Below are 22,900 nucleotides of genomic sequence, written 5' to 3'. Positions count from 1 at the left end.
CATGCTAATTATTAGAAAACATATCTGATAACTGAAATGAAAAAAAAGGAACAAATGAAAAACTACCCGGGAAATCCACTCACTTGAAAAAAAGACCAATTTTGCTGAGAGCTGAAATTGGCCCTTTAATTAATAGAAAAATCGACTTTTCTCTCGTTCGATACGAGTTAAATGTTAGAAGTCCGGCGATAAATGAGATGCATATTGGCAGGTCATATTAAGGCTTGTTGGCTTCTGAAACACCATATTTCATTGTATACAGTTAACGGATGTGTCAAATAGATTAAACACCCAAATTTCGATGTCCTTAATGATTACTTGCGGTGTTGATACATTTCATGGCACTGACCTATGCATTAGTTTGGGCACGTTCTTATACGTAGCTTAAAGCGATTTTTAAACGTACTAGAATTTATAACTCCAGTTTTCTGGTATTGTCATAACCAATTTGTCATATCGATCACCCACTTTTTTCGTTTAAATGATTATTTAAATCAGACGCTTTCTATTTTAATTAATAATTATTTCGATACGACAAAATCGACATAATAATAAATGAATATAAGAAAAATCTTTCATAAATGAGAGAGAGAGAGAGAGAGAGAGAGAGAGAGAGACTCACTCAGGAGATGGTCGTTTTTTTGGCGGTTGTGTTTGTATTCCGTGCAATTGCTACCGGCATTGTCCAATTGGTTTCAAAAACTTGCTTTGATTATATTTATTCTATAATTCTAACCCTGCGTAAATACATATATATCCATCATTAGTCTTCGAAAATTTTCTGGAAGCGCACTGTATTCATCCACTGAAACACCTCAAATATAACACATGACTTTTCTGTCTTTTCTTTTTAAGTCATCAACACATTTTATGGGATAGTACAGAATATTCCAGTTTTAAAGAATCGACTAGTCGCTTTCTTGGATGACGTTTGTCGTTAAGACTGTTTACGACATCTACCAAAAACAATAACGCTGGTGTCGCTAACCAGTGAATCAGTGTTATTGTAATCGCGGGGCTGAGACACATAAGCCACTGGAGTTGATATTGTCACTAAAAGTTCCTTATGTCAGATCAAATTGCATTCAGTAATGCCTGGTAATGCTCATACAAATATTTCCTTAACGCAAAGTAAACCCATCGAGGTCCCGACAGGGGGGAAATTTAAATCGACATTTAAAGATCTAGCAAGGTATTAACGGACAAAGTTGAAAGACAGTTCAAATGCATCGAAGTTGACATGCTAGTGACAACTCATGAAAAATGCATGAAAGTAGACAAAAAAAAATTCTCCAAGGAAATCAAGCATTCATCTATTACGTTATTGATAATCTTTCTTAAAACAAAACGTGTGGGAGAAAAATCATTCTATAACATTTTTAATTAATAATTAATAAAGTATCACCCGATTCATCACGTAGAGAGGGTTAATTCATAACGTGTCCAAATAACTGCACTCGCTGCCAAAAATTCAGACCTGGAGTTTTGTAAAACACAAAAATTGAAAACTTTCGAGTCTGTTGTAAATAATTACTTCAACATCATTTGTTTAAGCAATTTTTATAATTATCAAATACATGTTTAAGTCCCATTATTAGAAAAAACACACTTCTCAGACAGCGTTGTCATCAGATATGGCCTTAATCGAAGTGGCAAAAAAAACCTTGAACCTTATAAATTATTAGTATAATACCATTTCTTTCAACAACAAAAAAATTTAATAAAATCATATATTTTGAGCGCAAATGATGGGTTAACAACGTTCCTCCCTGCTGATCCATTCGAGTGGTGAATTCGCTTTTGATTTAGGCCTAATGGTTGTGCTAGATATATATATATATATATATATATATATATATATATATATATATATATATATATATATATATATATATATATATATATATATATATATATATATGTAAATGTTACGTAGAAAAGGATCGCAATATGAAATTACCTGAATATTTATAAGATTGAATACAGTTGTTTCTCATTTTGCATAGAGGCACGTGTTATGGATGTCACAGTAAGCAAATGGGAATTCGTCAATTTTTGCAATCGAAATATATTAAGTTCTTTTAAGTTTAATAAGTATTCTTTTTTTGAGGGTCAAAAACCACTAGACAAACGATTATGTGGATATTTAAAAAAAAATGCAAACACTTGTTTATAAACGGTATTTTTCTGAACTAATAATGAAAGTGTATTAAAGTTATTAATTGTGATTTCACCCACCTGTTTAATTACAAAACCCTTTTGGTACCCTCTTAGATTCCGCTTAGTCGAGGAACCTATTCATTCGAATGTTTTCTATTGTAAAAAAAGATTGGGGGTTCATTCAGGTTTTTCAATCGTGAACTGTTAAAGTTGATCGAGCAAATAATTAGTCATTTGTATTTAACGTAAATACATTCTGTGTATTATCTGCATATGTTCAAAACGTTTCTAATCTGATAATTATAAAATTTAAAGATCGTTTCTCGCGACTTCGTCGATAGAAAAAATATATGAGTAAGTACTTCCGATAAATACCTGTATTATTAATTGTTTGTCTTTTAAGAGTAAACATACATTAGTGAAATTTAAATCAGGAACCATAAATTGTCCTAATAATTGGTGTTCATTACAGAAAAAAACAATCTATATTTTTAAAAGAAAAAAATGTTCTAAATTTGCCCAAAATACGGATATAAGAATCGTCTGAAAGATATCGGAAAATTGATAATTTCAACTAAGAATAATGCGTAAAGAAATCTGTAGAATTGGTTCATTTCCGTAACTAATGCCATGGTCCTTTGAAATAATACCGAAACGAATGTATATTGATTCGCATCAGAGCGGTCCTTAGATAAAGAGTTTCTACGGTTTGAGAAAACGAATTCTGACACCAATTTGAGAAATTCCATTGAAAGGTCTGCGTTGTGGTGATCTCTCTTTCACTTCCGGTAGCGGTGCTGTATGAAATGTAACAATGGCAAAGAAGGAAATCGATTTTGAACACCAACTAAGGAGTAATTGATTTCATTTTAAGAGAAACACATTTGAAAGAAGTTGTTAAATAAATATTTTAGCTCGCATTTCAAATTCGTTAGATTTTGTGACGCAGATGAAAAAAGTGAACATGATTTATAAAACCTTAATGTTTGTACTTATTAATCTTTTTTTTTTTTTTTTTTTTTTTTTTTTTTTTTTTTTTTGTAAAAAGAACTTTAGACCTTTTATTGAATAATTTTTTCTTGCTGTTTTAATAGATAAGTGCATGATTATCATTAAACCGTCAGTGTGTTTCGTCTTGGTGATTACAACTCACTCCATTCATTTTGAAACACACCTTCATTCTCGGTTTCTCGACCAAAATCACTACCTCTCTCACTTACCTTCACACACGACTTTATAAATAAAGGAAAACTTTTTTTTTTTTAGTGACGAAAAAGAACCACTGATTTCATTTGGACACGAAAAGTTTTTTTCACATACAACCAAATATTCCTTCGCCTCCACTGAAAACATTATATCTTGATATACTTTGAAGGGTGATTGTCTCAGTTACCTGATTAGGAAAACCCACCAATTTTTTATTTTCCCAATTAGCATTAATATTCAAGTTTTTCGAAAGTCAAATGAAGATGTGAACTTTTAAAAACAACTACTTACTTTAAGATTTCTTGTTGTATTAAGGAAAGAGAGTGCCACCACCATTTATTCATTGTAAGAAGTAAATTAATCTAAAAAATGCTTAATTACGGTTCGCTTTTTATATTAATCTCAATTAGCGAATTAGCTTTTAAAACCCTAAAGGCGTAATCTTTCCAACAAAATTCATTCTGCATAATGTGCAATTTACGTGGGCTAATCTTTAAATACTCGATGCACTTTCTTTGATTTGTGTGTGTATTCATAAATCACACCTAAGCAAAAAATGAGTCAGCTTTATGAATTAATTAATGAATTAATTATTCATTTAGGCATGTGTGCATTAGTTGTAAAGCCATTGTTTAAAAAGAATTCCGACATTATTTAAATGGAATTACTTATCGAGATGATATCAGTTCCAGGATCTTTGACATCTCCAATCAGTTTTTGACAATTCTATTCACACGTGTTCGAAACTTACAGGAGCGCGCGTGGCAACTTATCCCGAATTGCCTCGGAGTCATAGATCAGATATACATTACATTGCGGCTTAAATTCAAAATCTAAATTATTTACTATTGTTGACTTGAGATCAACTGTTGTGCCCTGAAAAAGTATGTTTAATCAACTGTAATCTAGAATTGTTTGTGTATTCATTTAAATTGATTTAAATCGGTAATTATATACATGAACCTGTGCTAAAACGATCATACTTCTGGTGAATTTTACACTTGACCGAGGATAACCCTGACTTATCCACTTGAATCATATATCTATCCTTTTCTTTATCTTCATAAATAAAAACAAAATTCGATCGGATAATTCTCGAATTCATGGGATCATACCCTTCCTTTTTGAAAACGAATGATCAAAAGAAACAACAGAAAGAAAATCATAATTTTAATTAAAGCGAAACATAATAATATTCAATCCTTTATCTACTGTCATCATTGGCAATACACAAAAAGAATTTTTCTTACATTAAATACATGCACATTAATTAAGAAAATATCCTTAGATTAGAATGAAAATTTATGTTACCTCAAGATTTGGAAAGTATGCCCGTTTGGTACAATCTCCTAGGGTAATTTGAATCATTGTATTTTATTTTTAAACGATGCATTTTAAATGCAAATCGCTTACGTAGTTTACGCTGTTAAATAAACAGTCTCGTCTTGTCTGAGACATGAATTGTTGAGAAGTGTAATATGCTTCTTTTAAATTTGTTGGCTTAAAAATATGTCTGACAAATATTGCCAGAACTTCTTCTTTTATTGTTTAATATTTGCACATCCATATCCCATTTGCAAAAAAAAACATAATGTCCTTGTATTCATCGAGCTTTTTAAAATGTTTGTTTTTAGCAGCGTGAATAGTGTGTGAATACACCATGATCATAATGCATTAAAATCTTAAGCAAATATTTAATTACACTGAATGGAATATATGTAAATTCACACACTTTATAAATTTCCCTAAAGTGAAGGATTAGCTGTAGAATTATATTTTCATCGCTGTGATCATCATTATCATCATCGTCGTCATCATCATCGATAAAATCATCATATTAAGAACAAACTCAAAGTTATTTTAAAAATTATAAGTAAATGATGCGAAAATATATCATCAATTGCATTGCCTATTTTTGTTTTATAATTAGTGATAAAGACGAAATATTACATTTGAAGGTACAAATTTTAGGTATAAGAACAGTTATCGCCGTGAAACTTACCATTTTGAGGTATTTCCACGATCTTGTGTGCAGATGCGAATATCAGAATTCTGAGACTTGTAAGAAGAACCTCTTGGTATTTATGACATCTAGCTAAGCATTCGGGCACCGAATCAAACGCTCCTTCCAGTGGGCTTATCAAAGACAAGGATTCCAATTAATGAGATATAGCCGTCATACCTCATTTAAAAAGACTGACAAATTGGCTATTCCTTTTAAAAATATGGGTCGTGAGTAATGTATTGAAAAAGTATATGGTGCGTTCGAGTTGGTTAAAAAATTTCTATAGTTTTCAATAAATCTGTTTCAGCTGTCGCTGGGATCAATATATTTCTTTGACTCCAGTCTTGTTTGAATATTGATTTTTCTTGGTGACATTTGTCACCCTTTAATTAATAATCATATGCTGAATTACTGTCATACAGCACTTCACATAAAATTTTATCCAGATTCCAATGAAACTCCAACGAATTCTGTAAACTGAACTCGTACAGACTGTTTTGAAAATGGATTTTTTTAATCACATTATCTACATTATCGTAAAAAATATTTTGCAGCTACGTAGCGGTAAGATATTGAATTTTAAGGATTAAACCAAACACATTTTACGTATCTAAGGATGATAGCAATAAACTTATCATTATTCCATCACCTTCTTAAGAATTTCACAACAGACCAATTAACCTGTACATTAAATTCTATTTTTGTCTGAAATTAAACAAAAGAGGAACAACCATTTTGTTTTTTTTTTAAATTCAGGAGTTCAAATTCAACTGGTTTGTATTCTTTCTATGTTTTTTTTTTTAATTCTGTTTAAGCTTATGAAATAAATTTCTTCTCAAACGGTTCGAATTCGAGGGCTTTTTTCCCTCCATTTCCCGACAGCCGACGCGGTGAAGGATTGAGACGTTCGTTTTCCTCGGTGAAACAGATCACACTTATTACATTCTTTGTAATCTTTTCTTACAAACGAAATTCAAGTACTATTTGATTTGAAACAGAGCAAATGCGCACTGACATCTCAAGATCGAAGATTCTTTAAAGATATGCGCATAGAAAGTTTAGACACTAACCATAAATCTAATCCGGCGTATGTCACGGAGCGATCGATTTCGATAAGTGTTATCACCCACCGAGTCACTTAAAGAAATATACAATCAGAGCTCAATCGATATTTTAAAGAGGCAGATTGTATCTAGGTATCTCTACGCAAAGTTAATTTCTTTACTTGACGTTTCCAAGGAAAACATATAGGAAGTAGCTGTCCAGTTTTCCCTGATGTCTTTTCAATTTTTTTTATTTAAAAAAAATTGTTGTAGTGGTCAGAGAAAAAAAACTACATTAATTTTAACAAATGGAAAGATGCCGTATAGTCCAATACGTACAATATTTAGAATGCTTGCTATTTGACATGATTTTGGTGGGCTTGGTTTAAATTCGCGATTTTTCTCTGCAATCAATATGATTCCGATTCAGCAAGCGGGCCGATAATACGTAACGTATACAATTTAATGTAACTTACATGTCCTTACTTCGTAAACGAGTGTTATTTTGATGAAAATAAGTATTCTAATTCTGTTTTTTAAAAAGATTAATTCTATAATAAAACAACTGTGATATTTTTAAAAAGAAAAAAAGGAAATATTTTACTCTTTACATGTAGACGAGATAAATTGTTTCATTGGACTGAAGAGAAAATAAATGGATAGTTGTATATAGGAAAACTTTTTTTCTTTTGAGACGATTCGGCGTCATTTAAAAATGAATATTTTACAGAACTGCAATTATGATTTCAATACAGAGTAACTGCGATTCAACCAATTGATTTATTGACTTTCAAAATTGTGAAGAGGAAAAAAGAGAATATGTGTACATATCACACAAACTCTCTAACTCTCTGTCAATAAAGAAGTCACTTTTCTCCTACAAAAAGTCCATATATTGTTCTGTGGGCTTTTGGGGTAAAGAAATTCTCTTTATTTCTCCCCTCCTAAATAACGTTATTCTGGAACTGGGCCCTTGTACAATGACGAATTGACAAGCAATTGAAGTTGTATTACAACAAAGTTATTATGCTCAGGGATATTGGATGAAATTCCTCTTTCAAACGCTAATAAAACTTTGAATTGTCCACTTCGGGGTAATAAGAGAAAACCAAAATCTCAATATGAAACCAGTAATCTAAAATTTTATTCTCTTTTGATTTGTTTACACTGATGTCAATAAAACTTATTAGCCTTTTTAATGTCAGTTAAGTCGTTTTCAGTTGTGTTGTGATGACTTGCATTTTCAAACACTGTGTTGATGAATTGTTTGTTTACCTACAGAACAGAAAATAAAACAAAATATTTGAAGCGCGATTCACTTGTCTCTTGTGGGAAATGGACCAAATCTCTCGAATAAAAAACATATTCATATGATTTAATTTGATTTCACGATTTAGATATGCTTGTTAAAAAATCTATTATGAACAACAAAATAATAGTCTGCCGTTTATTATAAGGAAGGATAGTTCCTAATTCTCTACAAGCCATGTGCAAACTAAAATATTTTTTACAGTTAAGAATAAATTACTTTATTTGTTTATCAGAATTCGGTTGGGGTCTTTCTGCATACTCATATGTTGTATGCATTATGATTATGCTAAATGCGTATTTTTTTTTTTAAATCCATTTTTCAGACAAATCGACATTTAATCCGTCATGAAATGTCCCGTATTCAATATCTGTAATTGCTAGTATACACAGACATAAAACCCTGTATATTTTACGACTTTGTTTTTAATACCATTAGCAGGTAAAGAGCCAGTGGAACGTTTAAAGGAGGCAATCCCTGTCCGTTTTCTACAAAACATATTTTTATAATCTTACACTTTTAGAGGTTTCAAAATTTTGTGTCACATGTCAATCTTACCACCCAACCTCTCAGTACTTTGATTTGCATTCTCATTTTTGTGATGTTACATGGTCCACAAATTTGCGCAATAATTTTCTTAGTCCTAGAAAATAGTCCTTACCTAGGTATCAAGTAAATTAATTTGTTTATGTTTTGATATGTGTTTCAAAGAGAAGAATAATTTGTACGTGAAAGTTGGGCGAAAAGTGAATCCTTCATGAGGTATTCCACTCAATGTACAATTATTTCCTACTTCTCAAGATAAAAGAATGAGAGTATCTATGTTTATTTTAATGTTCAAATAAAAATTATGCTAATTTAAAAAAAATAATGCCCTAAAGCCGTAAGGGCCCCTACTTAAAGTTAGCCCCCTTGCTTTTTAAAAAATCGATTTTTTTTACCTTTTATGTCAGTGGACTCACTCTGGGATTGGAATTAAGGCTACGGGTTCGCACCTCTGCCGCGACAAACCTAAGTCGATAGAAAATAGGTAGCAACGGTTCCTTCGCCAAGCGCTCGGCACTTGGGAGTGACAGTTACGGGTCTTTCAGACGATACCTTAAAAACCGAGATCCCGTGTCAAGACAGACATTGGCACGATAAAGATCCATCACTACTCAATGGCCCCGAGTGACGAGTAAAGGTCTAAATAAAGCCCTTCACCTCCATCCGGTGACGTCTCATATGAGAGAAATAATCTTGCAATGAACGTAGAACTATAACAATCGATCAATCAATCTTTGACAGTGGCAATTTCAAGTTTCTGAAGCAATGATCGCTTTTACTAGAGCTTGCAACATAAGCAGAATTTTTAGATACCAAAAAATGTACTTGCATCTATTATCACTTGTGGGAAGCATACACATAACGTTTTGCTTTTAGTGTATCATAAGCAAAACCTAAATATTAAAAAACAAGGAAGTTACACGTCTTAACCGCATTATCAATGCTACAGATATAAACAGTATTTGTTTTCTTTTCTGGAAAGAGCATTCGCAAAAATTATGTCAAAACCCAGAAGCTTATTCTTCCAAGAACTGGAATTTAAATATTTTACCTTTTGCCTCCCTCGGCCATTGGAGGTTAAGATCCCTATCGTCCAGACAGACTTTTGTATTTCCAAAACGTCTGCGAGATTTATTTAGGCTTATCATAATCTCCAAGTTATATAGGCATTTAATACACTAATCGGAAAAGGAGTGATTTATTCCAAAGAACTTCTGTACAAACATTTCACTTTGTTAATGCATTTCTAGTAGCCAGTTTACTTTATGTAACGACGTACTTAATCTCTCAGGAAATCTTCGCTTCAGATTTTAAAAAGAATCAATTTTTCTGCTTGTTGCTCAAGGTACCTTAGGGTAAAGGCACAGAAAAAGGCACAAAATTAATGAAATATTAATTTGCGTTCTTTAATGTCGCGGGCCCTCCTGAGCCTATTCTGTCGCAGTTATGTATGTGTACATACAGTTGTTATAGGGGCAGAATGAAGTAATGTGCGCTTACATAATTTGTAGACAGGTTAAGATAACCATTTCCAAACAAACCAAAAATGTGAGAGAAAAAAAAACCCTGTAAGTTATATTTCTTTGATCTAATTGAAATATTATAGTTTAATTTAAAAAAAAAAGAAACAGAAAACCTATTTAAAGAAACAAAACAAAACAGAATAAACAAACAAAAATAAATAAATAAACAAAAATAAGTTATCACAAAGAGCAATAATGGAATTGTAATAATATTTTAAAAAAATCGAAAATGCAATATACATAGCTCGTATTTCCCTAAACATGTATTTGAGGACTGGTACGGAATAATGTAAGAACTGCGAACGCTGACTCCCGATTCCCACCTACATTTTAAACACTCATAATTCAAAATATAAGCGTATGTCCCCATCCCCTTCGCTCCTTATATAACAACAAAAGCATTGTCATGCATTTGCTAAATAAAAATTTATACTATCTGTAAAAAGGAATTTTTGTTTCATGGGGGGATTTTTGAAAATATTTTCCGTTTTCTATTGATTTCTATTGTGAAAAATCAGTTTTACCAAAATTATAGAGTTATCTCTCATTGTTTTCCCAAATAAGTTATGTTTTGTAAAAATTTATATATAAATATCTATATAGATATGAAAAAATCATTCAAATATGTTAATTTTTGAAAATTAACTTGGAGGTAGGCGGTAGAACAATACTATCGTTCGCAGTTCTTTGCTGTTTTCTAAAAGAGTATCTTGCATAGGTTGATGCACTGTCGTGAAATGGTAAACGTCCTTATCTTGCCAAAACCTCCTTTACACAATTGTGAGAACATATACGTGTATATAGTTTAAGATGGTGCCGCTCTGTGTTGGCAATACTTAAACAACAACAAACAGAAAAAGTGTACAAACAAATATAATGAGCAAGAAACACACAGAGAAATCATTTCCTCTCAACAGAGCAATCCGGGTTAATTCCAAAACGTTGAAAAACCCCACTTGAAAATTTCAAAAACCAATACATACGTAGCATTTTGTTTAAACGATTAAGCCTACCAAAATAATTTGATAGAACAGACGGATTGCACATTTCCAATTAATCTTGACAAAAGAAAGGTCTGATCTTATTTTCAAACATGTTTTGAAAACAAATTACGCTATTGTAACTTTCCGCTTACGAAAGAGTGCTTCGTGTTGATTTCCTCAAATGAGATTTACAAAGTGGGGGGTCCATTTTCGCAGGTGCACACTTAACGAACAGAGAAACAAGTAAATATTTGTTGGAGGACAATACATCATATAATTTCAATTTTACATTGTTCGATAGAGTTAAGCATAAATCAATTCCCAGCAAAACGGTCGATATGTATTTTGCCGTCTTTAAAAAATCACAATAGAACAATGTTGTTATCAAATTACATTTCAAGGAAATAGTATTTCATTTTCCCAATATGATTTAAAAACTAAGAACAAATGCTTTTCTATTACATATAAAATTTAAATTTGAAGAGTTACAAAGTCCCTGTTGACAAATATTTTTAAAATTACCAGTGTATAAAAATTTATGTCCTTATGAACCACTAATATATAACGGATGAGGAATAATATTGCATGCAATCGGCACTACTTTAAGCAATATGTATATTGAAGAAGTAAACAGAAAGTTTGCTTATTTCTATGTGTTTGAATAAAAATGAATAGTGGAATAAGTATAACAATGATGTATATTAATTTTAAAAGTTCACGGGGGTATGGCCTGATACTTTTTACCCAGGGATACTTTTCACTAAGCGCTTAATGAAATAAGTATCATTTCAGCTCTTCAAGAACCTTAAAATTCATTTCTTAAATAAAAAATGTTCGTCTTCTAATTCGAGAAGAGTTATACTTTTGTATCAGAGACATAATATTTCACAGGTCACCGGTTCTTTATCAACAACCGCAGCTTTTGAAATGGATTAATTCAGTCACGCATTAAATGCTTCTAAGTTAAAATTAAATAAAACTTTCCGGATTTCCATCATTATTTTTTTTTATTTTAATAGCTATATCCTGTTCAGTTTATAAAGATGATAGAATTTGATTGGTTTTTGTCAACACATTTCGTTTTAATTCACGAAATTTCAAAAAAGCACACGTATGACTTCGTAAATCAAGCTATCTTGAAAGTTCATTTTACAATAATCTTTCCACAATATATCCCGATTAACACCATCTTGATGCAGAGAGAGAAAGAGAGAGAATTCAAATTTCAAATGTCGCCAAAGTTCTAAAAGGTTATAAACCATTCAACGTTTTCGCTAAACATTTTTTATGGTACCTTCAAAGAAAAGGGATACGTTTCAGTTTAAAAGGGATCGAATTTTAAATGCAAATTTTCGGTTTTAAAATCCGTAGACATGTAAAAAAAGTTGAATTTGGAATAATTTGTTTTTGTGAAACATCGGGCAAAAAAAGATGTCACAAAGCAATGAATGCAAGTATTAAGCTGAATGAGAATTGAATCCATTTGGAAAAATGAGGACTTTGTACTTCTTATATTACTCCTCGTGTCCTTAAATGATTTTTTTACGGACATCTCAGTACAATGCGTCATGTGTCGTACACTGTATTAAAAAGTAATTGATACCTACCTATTATGCATTCTCCTAACTCTAAAAATTGAGTCATTAAAGACTGCAAAAACAATTTCAGGAAATTAAAAAAACCCGACAAATATCCCTTTATAGTATCAGTAAAACATATGTGTACATGTCTTACAGAAGGAATTTCATGGGTAGTTGCCCAATTCATTTATTTGTTATATTTACTCCATAATTTTAAATACCTTTGAAATAAATAATAATCATAAAAATAGTCGGTTAATAGTCGATGAAGAGAGAGACAATTTTAACCCCATTTGTCACTCATTCAATTTACTAGTAGACACATTTTCTTGAAAAGCAAATTGCATCTTTATTCGTCTATAAAAATAAGTTAAATCTGAAATTTTAAAAGCATTTTATTCGTTATATAGTTTATAAGAACAAATTAACATTGTATAGTAGAAATTCCCTTGATCAAATTGACAATATGCAAATACGTTTATAATCAGATGTTCTCTGTGGTGCTAGATATTCTATTATGGTAGCTATTCTATTGTGCTAGCTGTGATACTTCAAACGTTTTACTAACTAAGACAAAAGCGATGATTTAGCGTCTTTGGGAGATACTATATATAAATAAAAACGAACCCTGCTACCAGAATCAATTAGATGAAAACAGAGATTGGAAAAAGGTAAGGAATTTAGTGTACCTCATTTGCAAGTCTCAAAAAACTGCAGACATACCATTTGAGGTACATTAGTTTCCAAACCATATTTAATCAAAATTAACGACAAGTGTTTCGAAACATTGCTCTGATATATCAAGGCTGGGAACTTTGGAAGCCAAGACACATTGTTTCAGACCTTGAATAACTAAGACACAGGGACGGCTTATATACCTCGTTTAAGGAATGATGTGAAAATCATTGCACTGTATATAGTTGCACATAATTCTTGTTATATATACCAATCAATTATAGGTATAGGTAACGTTGAGAAAATTATCCCGCTCTCTCTCTCCAAGGCTGCAGGATATTTTAACCCACAAAACATGTAACCAAAAAAAAAAAAAAAAAAAAAAAAAAAAAAAAAAAAAATTGGTGGCTGCGGTGGGATTCGAACCCACGTCTCATTGAGATGGTTGTTATACAAAATGATGCGGAAGGACAGGAAGCGAGGTGGATCGAAACATTATATTATCTACCTAGGAAAAAACTCAACTGATTTCGTCGACCCAATTTAATTTCTCTTATATAGAAGTATAAAAGTATATAGTAATTTGTTATGTGAAAAATAGTCAACCCGTGATCAAAGTACCCTGAATTGATAAATAAACAGTCCTACCTCTAGCTTGAAAATCGGTTCAACTACAGAGGAGCAGCGGAAGTTATGACTTCTTGCATATATACACCTCACAAGGTTAAGCCATCACAGCCCTTTTCCGTCTTTCTATTAAATCTCCAGTTGGTAAAGCATTTGTATGCAGAACATTTGGACTTGGAGCAAAAGAGAAGAGAAAAAAGATCAAATTTTGTGAATTGCTATATGGGATAACATCACAACAGGTTCAAACATATATTTATATTGTAACGGAGCGATGCATACGCCAGAAAAGTCTCGTAGACTTTTAAATTAGACACTGTTAAGGTATTCAATTATCTGTTTTTGAATATTGTCAGTGAGGTGTATAGCGACCAAGTATATCTGTAAACCCCCTCTGGGGTTACTCATCGAGATATTCAATTACACTGCACTTTAACCGTTGTCTACTTGGGTATATCGAATACTGCACACATTGTGCGAAACAAAACTTTAAATCATTAAGTCCACTAGATTTTAATTTCATTTGAAATTCATTATTTGAAATTGACGTTTCCTCTTTTAAAAGTATGAGACAAGTTTGGACACACAAGGGAGTTTCAATCAGGGCATTAATAAATGATCTCTCGTAAGAACCAGTGGGAATAGTTGATAAAGCTAGATTAACCTGACGGTATTGGGTATTGACTTAATATAAATAGGTATTGACTGAGCAAACGGGGATATTAAGTACAAGATATTGTACTTGGCATGCAAAAAAAAAATTTAGGCTTTATACGCAGTGTTACACAGGGGACCACTACAACCCCTTTCTGACAGAAAATTGTTAATTGAAATTATGGCCCTTTAAATTTCAAAGCAAAAGGTAGAGTAAAACCACAAAACTGAAATTTGTTATTCAGACATATTTCTTTGAGAAATGAGTGCTTAATTAATCTCATTTGCAATTATTTTGTCCATAATTTGTGTAACTCGGTCAGTGGCAGAAATTGCAATCTGTCTTTTATAAGTATGCATTAGATATGTCATCACCTCAAATGTATATCATTAACAAAGAAGGAGATGAAATGATTTGCGGTTTTGAAAGAGGGTTGAACATACAAAAAATTAATATTTACACATGATGTAATTTCTCTTCAAGATTCAAGGTTCACACTTCATGAACTACAATCAACGACAGGTAACATTAAAGTTAGATGGCACAACTTTAAGCGGAAAGGGAAAATTGACCCCAGTAATACATAATGGATTGAAATGAGTGAATAGTTGGAATGTACTTTAGAAATATGCTTCGGTAATACTTTAAAGAACTTCCAATTCTTAATGATTTTGCAGGTTTCTTCTTCACTACAACCAAACTGTAATGCCAAATCCAGTGTCAATGAGAAATGAAGATCGTAAATAATATTTCAGAAAAACTTATTTCCTTATCTTTCTTTTTTTTTTCTAGGACTCATCAAAAAATACTGTTCTCAAAATTACAAAGTTCGATAAATCCAAGCATTAAGCTCTCCGTTTGCTGTTGAGCTGGGGGAAACTTGGATAACTTTTGAACCCTCTTTACTAAGAGACGACAACACCCCGAGACCGTACGACAAAAACTAATAATGATAAGAGCATCCATATGATTTTAAAGGTAATAACCTTGAAAAGATACTAAAATCGGAGAAGAAATATACATTATGTCCTTGAAAATAAGTAGCAGAAGAGATTGGCAATCACGCTGGCTTGAAATATGTCTTGAAAATGATAATGGCACTCTTAAGTTTATGTTCGATCTCCAGGTTTAGTCTTCTACTTGTAGCTTTGTCCTTTTCAAACTTAAAAAACCACAGAACCTTGTTTCTGTTAAAAAAAAATCCTTTGCTTTCAAATAACGTGTTATTATAAGAATATAGGAATTATTTCAAACAAAAGTGCTTTGTTTCGAAGATACTGCAAAATGAATCGATTAGATCATTTTATTTATATAGACGAAGTAAATCTTTTTGATGTAGTTATACAGGTTTAATCTTATTAGGGAAATAGATATCTTTTTCTTTGTAAAGTAGGATAAGCAATAAATTCATGGACAACAACACAAAGAACTTATACATGGCTATGAAATATCTTGCAGTCTAAACGAAATAGCTATTCAGAAAGGAAAATGGTTTAGAATGGCGTTGGCACGATAAAGATCCCTCACTGCTCAATGGCCCTGAGTGCCGAGTAAAGGTCTAAATTTGAAGCCCTTCACCGGGTATATGGTGACGTCTCTATATGAGTGAGAAATTCTCGAATGGGACATAAAACAACATACAATCAATATAATTTGAATTTAATTGGTCAAGTCAATTTCTTTTCCAAAACATTAATTTGTATGTTTATCATGTCACAGCAAGATAAAATATGATAACGTTGTGTGCAGGATAGCATAGCCGTGAACGCATCCGTCAATTGACGTGTGAAAAATAGAAGACCTTATACATTGAATTGAATCCAATCATCAATTGAAGAGTGCAATAAAGCAGAGCCATTAAAGCATTGCCGTGAACACAGCCTTTCATTGACGTATGCAGTATAGAAGAGCCACCGTGTACGAAGCCATCCACTGTCTTGTGCAAACAAACTATCAGTAAAGCTATTAAAGTATCAACGTGAACTTTAGTCAGAAATATACTGACGTTTGCAGAATAGCAGAGCTGTTAAAGCATCACCGTGTCAAAGGACATCTAATGGCGTGTGCAGAATAGCTATCAGAGCTAAAGATCCACCGTGTACATATATAGCTATCCATTTAATTGTATAGAGGAGTCGTTAGACATAGCAATGAACTCAGACATCCATTGACATGTTAAGAATGGTAAGTCTGCGAAAGCATCGCAACTAATGCAACGATCCTTTGACGTGTAAGGTATAGCAGAGCATCAAATGCAACTTTCCTTTGACATGCGCAGACGAGTAGAGCCGTGAGCAACTAAACAAAGCCGTCTATTAACGTGTAAAAAAAGTATAGCCAAAAAGCATCACTGTGAACACAGCCATCTATTGACGTGTAAAAATATTGTAGCTGTTGAACAGTGGTTAAGCACCGTCGTCAACACAGTGGCACTGACGTGAACACAGCCATCCATTAACGTATGCAGGATAGTAGAACTGTACGACATTGATATAAAATCCGAATGACCATTGACGTGTTCAGAATAGTAGATCCTTGAAAAGAAACCATGAACATAGCCATTCTTAAAGTGTAAAGAATTGTAAATCTGTTGACCATCGACGTAAACACTGCATTTATTGAGGTGTGCAGAATAATCAAAACGTTGGCATCAATGAACGAAGCCATCCACAGATGTATAAAAATAAAAAAGCCCAAATCCAACGCCTTAAATAAGGCCATTCATTGGAAGAGGCTTGAGAGAATCGTCAGGTAAACAGTCATCCATTAATGTTTAAAACAAAGTATGGCCAGTAAAGTATCGCCGTGAACACACTTAACCATTGACGTGTGCAGAATAATTCTCCCAATAGACATCGGCGTGAACAAAGCAAACCATTGAATTGAATTCAATTGAATGTAAAAAAAAAAAATGGCAAAGTCGTGAAAACTTTGCAATGAACTCAGACATCTGATAACATGTTAAGAGTAGTAAGTCCATGAAAGCAGCACAACTAACACAGCCATCCATAGACCATAAACATCACCACATTTGCATCCTTCCATTGACGTTTGCAGACAAGGAGAACCATAAGACATCAAGATAAACAAAGCCAAATATTAACGCATAAAAAAGTATACTAGTAACCGAAAAGCACCACCGTGAACGCAGTCATCCATTAATGTTTGAAAAGAACAAAAACGTCAGACATTGCCGGGAACACAGCAATCCATTTATGTGTAAAGAATGTGTTTGTTTGTTTGGTTGATTAAGGCCCCTTCGAAAATTTTTCACTCATATTGAGACGCCACCACTTGCCGGTGGAGGGCTGCAATTTTTTTTTTATAGGAAATGAAAGCACTACATCACTCTTTATTGATGCTTGAAATGAGGCATTGGCAATTGGTCAGTTAATTGGTATATCGACAGGGCCATTTTAGGAGTTAGTGAACCTAGCTCTATAGACCTGTACTCAGCACTAACGGCCTTGAGCAGTTTTTCGTGCCAGCACCTACTGCGACACAGGACCTCTTTTATATAGTCTTATCCAAAGGACCGGTCTCCACGTCGTGTGAAAAAAACAGTATGGCCATTAAACTGTTAAAGCATCGTCGTGAAGACAGCACCCATGCACAGTATTCTAATATGTACAGAGTAATACTACCAATAGACATCGGCGTGAACAAAACCATCTATTAAAGCAATCAAATGTAAAGAATGGTAGAGCAGTGAAAACCTTGCAATGAACGAACACGACCATTGAGGTATGCAAAATAGCAGACGTGTTAAGTATAACAGAGATGTTCACGCATCGCCTTCAACGCAGCCATCCTTGTATGTTTAAAGAATGAGATGGTCGATGAAGCATCGATGCGAACGCAACCATCCTTTGGCAATTGAGATTTGTGATTGACAATACACTTAAACTTATCCACCTATTGATTTTTGCAAATATAGCAGATCCATGAAAGCATCGCCATCTCCATTGACGTGTTAAATACAGTGAAGTCATATAAGTATTGCCATGAACGCAGCCATCTTTGATCTATAAAGAAAAGCATCGCCGTAAACGTAGACATCTATTGAGGTGGACATAACTGACTCTAAAAAGTATTACAGTCTTAAAGTGTTGTCGTGAATACAGCCAACAACTGAGGTGTGCATAAGAGCAGAGCCTTTCAAACACCACTATGAATACTATTGACGAATAAATAAACGTACTCCTCACCGTGAATGCAGTCATCTGTTGACGGGTGCAAAATAGTACACATTTAATTTTTGTTGTTGTTTGTTGTTTAACGTCCCACTGGAGAATTTGTCACTCATATGGAGACGCCACCACTTGCTGGTGGAAGGCTACAAATTTTGACCTATACTCAGCACTCAGGGCCATTGAGCATTGAGGGATCTTTTGCGTGCCAGCATCTACAGCGACACGGGACTTCGGTTTATACGCTCTCATCCGAAGGACCGGTCTCCACGTCCCGCAGTGGGATTCGAACCCGCGACGTAAGGATCAACTCCTTACTCCGCGACTCTAGAGCAGACGCTCTAACCACGCGGGCGACTAGTACACATTTAAGCATCGCTCTGACCGCAACCATCCATTCACATTTGCAGCACAGCATATCCGTGTAAGAAACATCATTGCCATATGCCCCCCCCCCCCCAAAAAAAAAAAACTACGGCCATCAAGGCATCAACGTGAACATTGACATCCATTGACGTTTGCAGAATAGCAAAGCCGTTTAGGGCGTTGCCGTGTTTAAGTCTAAAGAATAAAAGAGTCGTAAGACATAGCCATAAACACAGACACAGTTATAGTAGATCCGTCGGAGCATTGCTTTTAACGCATGCATCTATTGACGTGTAAAGAATGGTGAATCCACAACTAATGCAGCCTTTCATTGACGGAATAGTAGAGCAGATAAAGCGCCTCCTGAAAATGCAACTATCCAATGACATTTGCAGACGAAAAGAGCTCTATGACATGAAGATGAAAAATGTATGGCCAAAAAACACAGCTTTCCATCGACGTTGACATGTAAAAAATGGCATAGCCTTGAAAGCATTGCCATCAACATCATCTATTCAACCATTAATGTGTACAGAATAGTGTAGCCATAAAACCAACGCCGTTAACACAGCCAATCCTGACGTGTACAGAATATTAGAATAGTTAACCCTCGGCGAGTACAAAGCTATCCATCGACGTCAATTGACGTGTTAAGAAAAGTAGAGTAGTGAAACAATTGAGGTATTTAGTCAGCAGAAGTGTCATAGCATCTCCATGATCGTAAACTAGGGATGTCAATGAATATTCGAACATTCGAATATTCATTCGATGAGTTAATATTCGAATATGAATTTAAGATTCGAATATTCGGTGTTTTTCAGATTTCTTAAATTCTTATAGATCTTCTAAATTATTTCATTCTAAGTAAGGTATAAAGGAAACACACAAGATTATTGAGGTATAATACAAAAAGTACTTTCAATAGTTTAATATGATCAGATCTAGAATCGAGGACAACGAAATGTAACCCTTCTTGAATGTCTAAGAGACACATGAAGAGTGTACTTATGAAAATAAATTTTATTGCATGATCATTGAATTACATCTTTGATAGAATCGGCCTGTAATATGGTAAAGGGCTCAATTTCAGAATAATGCATCAATTACTTGATTATCTTTGGTTGAATATATTTCTGAATTTTAAAATCATTATCGAGAAATTAATGACCTAGGAAAAATGTCTATGGAATTGTTTGTTTATATTTTCAAAACATTGTATCAAAGATTATATTACATATCTTATTAAGCAGATAATTGTAATTAATTGCGTGTATTTAAGTCGAAAGAGTAAACGACAATCTTGCCCCAGGTTAGACGACTGGTTCGTCAGTTTTAGCTTGTATAGATATCATTTGTTAAAATTATATTTCGGTTGTATATACTTAAATCAATTATTTCTTTTAAACACTGACAAATATCAAATGTAGATTCCTTATTGTATAACTACAAATTAAAGTCTACCTCAATTTTATTTCCATATACCGACGCAAAAAACCTGCCATGAGAGTATGATGATAATGTACGTTTAAAATAAACCAGATTTTATTTATTTATCGAATATTCGAATATATTAGAATACTTTCATTGAATATTCGAATATGAATTATTGACAAAATTGACATCCCTATTGTAAACATCTATTGGCGTATATATAATGGAATCACCCTAAAAACATCTCCTTGTACAAAGCCATCTATTAAGATGTGCAAAGTTGCTGTTAAAGGATCGTCATGTGCAGAACCAAGCATTGATGTGTAAAAGTAGAAAACAGTTAAAGTTTCGCCGTGCTTGCAGCCATCCATTTATCGTTTTCATAATAGTAAAGCCGTTAGACTTCCCTGTGAACGTAGTCATTTATTGGCATGTAAAATTGAGAAGAGCCGTCAGACACCGAAATAAACGCAGACATTCATTGACGTAAAAAGAATACTAGAGTCGTTTAAGTATCGCCATGAACGCAGCCATCCTCTGTCGGACGGAATAACTGGTCGAGCTATAGAAGTATTCTGTGAATACAAACATCCATTGAGATGAGCAGAATAGCAAGACAGTTAGTGCATTGCAATGAACGTAAACATTTTTGACCTGTAAAGAATGGAATTGGAATTAAACTATCGTTGTGAACGTAGCCATCTATAGACGTGTTCAGAATAGTACAGCCGTTTAAGTATACCATTAAACGCAGCAATCCATGGATAATTAAAGAATAGCAGAGCCGTGAATGCATCGCCGTGGACGCAGACATGCATTGACGCGTAAAGAATAATATAGCCATTAAAGCACTGCAGTGAACGCAGTCATTTATCATTCCATTGAGGTGTAAAGAATAGTAGACGTATAAGTATCGCCGTGAATGCAGTTATCCATTGAAATGTCGAGTATAGAAGAGCCGCTGAAAGCTCCGCGCCATGAACGCAATCATCCATAGACGTGCGGAGGAAATTGAAGCCCTAAAAGCATTACAATAAATACAGCCATGTTTTGACGTGTAAGAATGGTATTGCGTTTGAAATGGCATCATAAACACACAATCCAATGACGTATGCAGAATATTAGAGCCGTTCAAGTATACCTTTTAACTCATCCATTCATCGACAATTAAAGCAGAGCCGTGATATCATCGCGTTACCCTTTAACGCAACAATCCATCGTCATTTAAAGAATGGCATCGCCGTGAACGCAGACATCCATGGACGTGTAAAGAATAATATAGCCTTGAAAGCACCGCCATGAAGGCAGCCATCTAACATTCCATAGAGGTGGGCAGAATAGTAGAGCCGTTTAAGCAATGATCCATTGACGCTTTATAAATATAAGACCTGTTATAGCACTGTCGTGAACCCACCCTTTCATTGATGTGTAATAAACAGTATAACCGTTACAGCACCACCGTAAACGTAACCATCAATCATTTCATCGACAGTGCAGAATAGTAATATCGTTTAAGCATTGTCGTGAACGCAGATTTGCGTTAAAAATAGTAAAAAAAAAAAAAAAAAACAGGTATGAAATAGTAGCGCTCTAAAAAAAAAAAACGCCATACGCAGCCATGTATAGACAAGCGCAGAATATTAGAGCCCTAGGAGCACACGATGAACACAGCTATCTTTTGTAGTGTGCAGAAAAGTATATAGAACCGTTAAAATACAGCGTATTATTAGTCAATAACACAGTCATCCATTGATGTATACAGAATAGCATAGATAAAGCATTGCCGTGAATGAAGTGATCCACTGACTCATTGAATTAAGTTGTGTAGTTATCAACGTCGATACGTTTGAAGACATTTCATTGACTTCTGTGTCACCGTAGCTCAGTCGGTAGATTGCTCGCTCCGTGATCGGAAGGTCGTGTGCGAATCACGGCCGCAACTAACCTAAGTCGATAAAAATTAGGTAGCAACTATTTCTTCGACAAGCACTCGACACTTTGGAGTGAAAGTTGCGGGTCTTTCGGATGAGACCTTAAAAACCAAGGCCCCGTTTCACGGTAGGCGTTGGCACAATAAAGATTCTTCACTGTCCAATAGCCCTGAGTGCCGAGTAAAGGTCTAAATTTGAAGCCCTTCACCGGGTATATGGTGACGTCTCTATATGAGTGAAAAATTCGGGACTTAAAGCAACACATAATCAATCAATCATTGACTTCTGTGAAAAATGTCACTTTAACTAAGCTTTGTAGCTTTCAAAATCTACAAACCAATACCATATTGTGCATTGCATTCCATAACACCAAATTTGTCAACAGAGTTTATTTTATCATAAAACAACCAAATAAACTTAGTACATATATACTGGGCATAAACTGGATGCCAATCAAATACACATACAACCTTAAATAAGACTAATACTGCCGTAAAATGGCTGTAATATTAACATTGCCAACACGCTGTAAAGCTTCAAACAACCAATTAATCTATAAAAAAGGGATATATGGTGAAATATAATAAGAAAACATAAAGAATATTCAATCAGTGACGTTATATCATAATCGTTTATGGTATCATAATAATAGTAGAAAAACACCAAAGAT

The 22,900-nt window shown here is 33.7% G+C and overlaps 2 protein-coding genes across 7 annotated transcripts in view; one reads left to right on the top strand and one right to left on the bottom strand.

Annotated features, from left to right (window-relative positions):
• Positions 1-22,900, bottom strand: part of LOC133191971 (uncharacterized) — a 38,335-nt gene that overhangs the window by 6,566 nt on the left and 8,869 nt on the right. Inside the window, exon 1 of one of the 6 annotated variants that reach the window (XM_061327769.1) lies at positions 13,679-13,792. The exons of 1 other annotated variant lie outside the window; for it this stretch is intronic. Coding sequence is in view for 1 of the 5 variants with exons in the window: in XM_061327768.1 (XP_061183752.1) it covers positions 9,321-9,340 (20 nt within the window). In the remaining 4 variants the exon portion in view is untranslated. Of the gene's footprint in view, positions 1-622; positions 889-5,368; positions 5,492-9,320; positions 9,456-13,678; positions 13,793-22,900 lie in introns of those variants that run through there. 4 more of the 6 variants (XM_061327767.1, XM_061327768.1, XM_061327771.1 and 1 more) reach the window with 4 other exon arrangements.
• The window catches only part of LOC133191974 (uncharacterized), a 79,488-nt gene continuing 57,791 nt past the window's right edge, over positions 1,204-22,900 (top strand). The window contains exon 1 of the mRNA XM_061327774.1: positions 1,204-1,207. The gene's annotated coding sequence lies outside the window, so the exon portion shown is untranslated. The remainder of the gene's footprint in view (positions 1,208-22,900) is intronic.

Source organism: Saccostrea echinata, unplaced genomic scaffold, assembly GCF_033153115.1.
Source record: "Saccostrea echinata isolate AGI-Se365-2 ecotype Australia unplaced genomic scaffold, CSIRO_AGI_Sech_v1 ptg000025l, whole genome shotgun sequence".
Lineage (NCBI taxonomy): Eukaryota > Metazoa > Mollusca > Bivalvia > Ostreida > Ostreidae > Saccostrea > Saccostrea echinata.
This window is presented reverse-complemented; position numbering and strand designations above follow the sequence as displayed.